Raw genomic sequence first — 3,509 nt, forward strand, 5'->3', positions numbered from 1 at the left:
TGAGATTATTAATTTTTGGACAGAATACATCCCTGTCCCTGACTTTTTGTTTTCTCAGCCTTGAGGGAAACCAGCTAATTTCCCAGCTAGACAAACAACCAGGAACCTGAATGTTTCTAGTCACTCGCAGCATCATTTGCAAGTTTCTGTGTGCTTGATTCTGACCCATTTGATGGATTGTTGCTTTCTCTAAGACTATTCTGACTATGCAAATTCCTTCACATAATTCAGGTTTCAGTACTGAGAGAGATGAGAAAGAAGAAAGAACAGGACAAAACTGCTGCAGAAAATAAACACTAGGTAAGGGATTTTCACCCTTCCTTGCTAAATAAGAGATTTACCTGTCATTAATTGTCAGTGTCACTCTAAATGGAGTGATTTGTCCTGTCAACTGTGAGGAGGTTATCTATTTTGAGGATGGGGATACTACTTGGTAGGTGGCATCATAACTAAAGGTGTCTTCTTGGCAGAAGTTTCTGTTACATAGAAAGCCTATAGAAAGAGCATGGTGCTGACAACACCAAGGTCAAGGGTTTGGATCCCCACACCTGCCAGCTGCCAAATTCCCTCAGCCAAGACACCCATATTACCCAGTTTTAGTCAACATTTTCGTCTTAGTCCTCAGACAGGTCTGTTTTGTCTTTCCTGTCCATGCCTTTCTCTAGACATTTAGGGGTGGGGGAGGGCAGAAGGAGGCGAGAGGGAGATGGGCAGGAGAAGATGAGGAGAGCAAACACCACAAATTTAAAATCCTGATTTTGTTTCATTTATTTAAATAAATATAAATATAAATCTTATATAAAACTATTCACATACAAAGGGACTTCCAGTGACTTGGATTTTAACTTCTCCCCAGGCAAATTTCCCGAAAGCAAGACCTACAGGATTTAATTTTCTAGATTATTTGCAATTTGAATATTTTCATTTTAAAACAACAACAACAACAACAGAAAATAATCAAGAAGCCCCGTGTTCTTATCAGGTTCTAAAGACAGAGGGATGGGGAAATGACATGCGTTTCAAAACACCCCACACAGTGTGAGACTTAAAACAACCCTGTTTCTCCTCTGGGATGAGACTGAATTGAATTCTAGATTATCTACATTTAAAAAAAATGATCTATAACTTCGAGTGGAGTACCAAATACAAAGGTCAAGAAGGAGACGGGAAGGATCAGGCCCGGCTAGTAAGAGTGTGTCCCAGGACTCCTCGGCTCCGCTCGTTCCTTCGATGGAAGGCCGGGGGAAGACTAGGATTTGGGGATTTGGGCTACTCGGTGTCCCCCGCGTGGAAGTTTGTGGGGGCGCTGCAAGGAGCGGATGGTGTGAGGTGGGCGGCCCTCCCTCATAAGGGGGAAATTTCCTTGTCGTCGTTGGCAGAGGCCGGCGACAAGGAGTCCTCATCTTCAGAGCGCGCATAGTGCGCCTGGCCCCCGACGCACTTGCAACCCGCGTGACTGTTCCTCTGCGTGCCTTTCCCCTCCTTCTTGTGCTTCACCCGGCGGTTCTGAAACCAGATTTTCACCTGCTTCTCCGACAGGTTCAGGTACGTGGCGATTTCGATCCTTCGGAGTCGAGACAGGTACATGTTGGAAGAGAATTCCCGTTCCAGCTCCAGGAGCTGCGTGCTGGTGAACGCCGTCCTCATTCTCTTGCCATTGGGTACCTGGCTGGCATCGGAACCTCCTGCGGGCGGACCAAGAAAGAGAAAAGAAGTAAGGCTTGGGCAAGGCGCGCCCACCCCACGTGCCATCCCTTGGAAAGGACACCTCTCAAGGACCTCCCCGCGGAAGCCCAACCAAACACCTGTATCCATCCCTTACCCTTTCCCATTTCAAGGCATGTCGCTGCTTAGCGGGAAAGTAAAGAAATGCCCAAAGCAAGGGAAAGCCTTTGATGCGTGGGACGTAAAGTCAGATGATTAAGCGGGGCGGGGGGTGGAGAATTGCACTGCCTCTCTTCGAGCCCAGCGTAGAGACGTGCACGCTTAGCCAAAAGCATCGAAATGCTTTAGCTAGTAGTCCCGACGCGGGGATGTCACAGTCAGGTTCAAACACCCATCCCAAACTTCAGTTATCCTTGATTTCTCCGTTGTCACCTTCGAGGTCCCAAAGGCCCCGAAATTCCGCAATATTGGAGCGCCTGGTGCCTCGAGTGAAGCGCGCCAGGCTGTGTGGAGGGGTTGGCAAGCTAACTTCCACCTGTGTGGAACTTCTGGAGAGGACGCTACAGTTACACTAAAAGCCCCTCCTCTCCCCACCCCGCCCCTGGGCTCCCACTTCCTCCACTGGAGGAGGAAAGTTTGCTCCCAGGATCTCTAAAGGCGCGGCGCGCAGGTTCCCAGAGACCCCACCCTACCCATGGTGAGGCAGTGGAATCTCCGAGGGTCCGCCACGTTGTAGGTGGTGGCGGCGCAAACAGGTGCGTGGTGTTGCGGATGCCCCAAAGCCGCCGCGGCCGCCGCCGCTGCTGCCGCTGCCGCTGCCGCAGCGGCCGAACCGGGCTGCTGGGGCTGGTGGTGGTGATGGTGGTGCTGGGCCGGGTGGTGGTGATGGTGCGCGTGGCTCACTCGCGGACAAAACTGCGCGTCCCCAGGACCCGAGGAGAACTGGCTCTTGAGCAGAGGCAGCGCCCCCGCGGGCCCTACAGCCCCGCCGCCCCCGGCCCCCGTACCCCCAGCCCCGGCGCCCCCGGCGCCGGCGCCCGCTGACCCCCGAGAGGAGTGCAGGTGCGAAGTGACGCAGAGCGGGCACACGCAGAACGCGCCGCTCTTGCGGGACGGACAGCCGGTCCCCGACACGGACATCACCAACGGGGACGGCATGCCCAGCGGGATGAAGAAATCCGGCCCGGGGTGCGGCTCCGGCAGCGAGGGCGCGGGCCGAGAGGAGTCCTTGATGATGAGCGAGTCGACATAGAAGGAGCGCGACATGTCGGTAGGGGTGGGTGGCTGTACAGCCTGGCCGGCCGCGGCGACCCCTCCCCTCTCGTGTTCTGAGATCTGCTCCGGGAGCTGCACGGACGCGGGCGGTCAAGCCCTAGGGGACTCGGAGGTGTCGGCGTCTGGGCCGCGAACAAAGGGGTCCCTGGAGAGGGCTGGTTCTCAAGTCCCCCACCCGCAGCCCCGGTACCGGGATTTTATAGCCCCCACCCCGGCACGTGATGCTGCAGAGTACCGTTCGGCTCAGGCTCCTCGGTAGCTCCCCACCCTCGGGATAGGCTGCCTGAGTCACAACAGAAGCGGCGAGGAGGGGCGGGCGCACTGCAGGGAAGAATGCGGAGGAGGGGCATGGGGGAGACTTTGCAAAGTGTAGGTTTTGTTAATTTCCCGGGGAGGCAGGTCTCCTCCCCCTCTTTCTTCACGCTTTCCCGAGAAATCACAGCGCTGCATCCTCCATCCTACCCGCCTCCCTAGCCTGGGTCCCAGCCCAGCTCGTTCCCGCGCCCCACAACAGAGCGTACCAGGTGGGGACTTCTATCCGGTTTTAATAGGGATGCCCAGTGCTGCCG

General features: G+C 55.1%; 1 protein-coding gene across 1 annotated transcript; it reads right to left on the reverse strand.

Annotated features, from left to right (window-relative positions):
* Positions 1-1,311: 1,311 nt before the first annotated feature.
* Positions 1,312-3,244, reverse strand: GSX2 (GS homeobox 2). The gene is made up of 2 exons (XM_008571834.1): positions 2,358-3,244; positions 1,312-1,685 (listed from the first exon to the last, which is right to left on the reverse strand). The coding sequence occupies exons 1-2, from the start codon at positions 2,929-2,931 to the stop codon at positions 1,345-1,347; spliced, it is 915 nt and encodes a 304-aa protein (XP_008570056.1). The 5' UTR covers positions 2,932-3,244; the 3' UTR covers positions 1,312-1,344.
* Positions 3,245-3,509: the final 265 nt, after the last annotated feature.

The sequence above is a fragment of the Galeopterus variegatus genome, unplaced genomic scaffold (assembly GCF_000696425.1).
Source record: "Galeopterus variegatus unplaced genomic scaffold, G_variegatus-3.0.2 Scaffold727, whole genome shotgun sequence".
NCBI classification, from domain to species: Eukaryota; Metazoa; Chordata; class Mammalia; order Dermoptera; family Cynocephalidae; genus Galeopterus; species Galeopterus variegatus.

Excerpts from the sequence above, each read along its gene's own strand:
- GSX2 (XM_008571834.1), bottom strand. The coding sequence starts at position 2,931 with ATGTCGCGCTCCTTCTATGTCGACTCGCTCATCATCAAGGACTCCTCT. Across the intron at positions 1,686-2,357 it reads ATTCCACTGCCTCACCATGG|GAGGTTCCGATGCCAGCCAG; the intron begins GTAGGGTGGGGT and ends GTCCGCCCGCAG.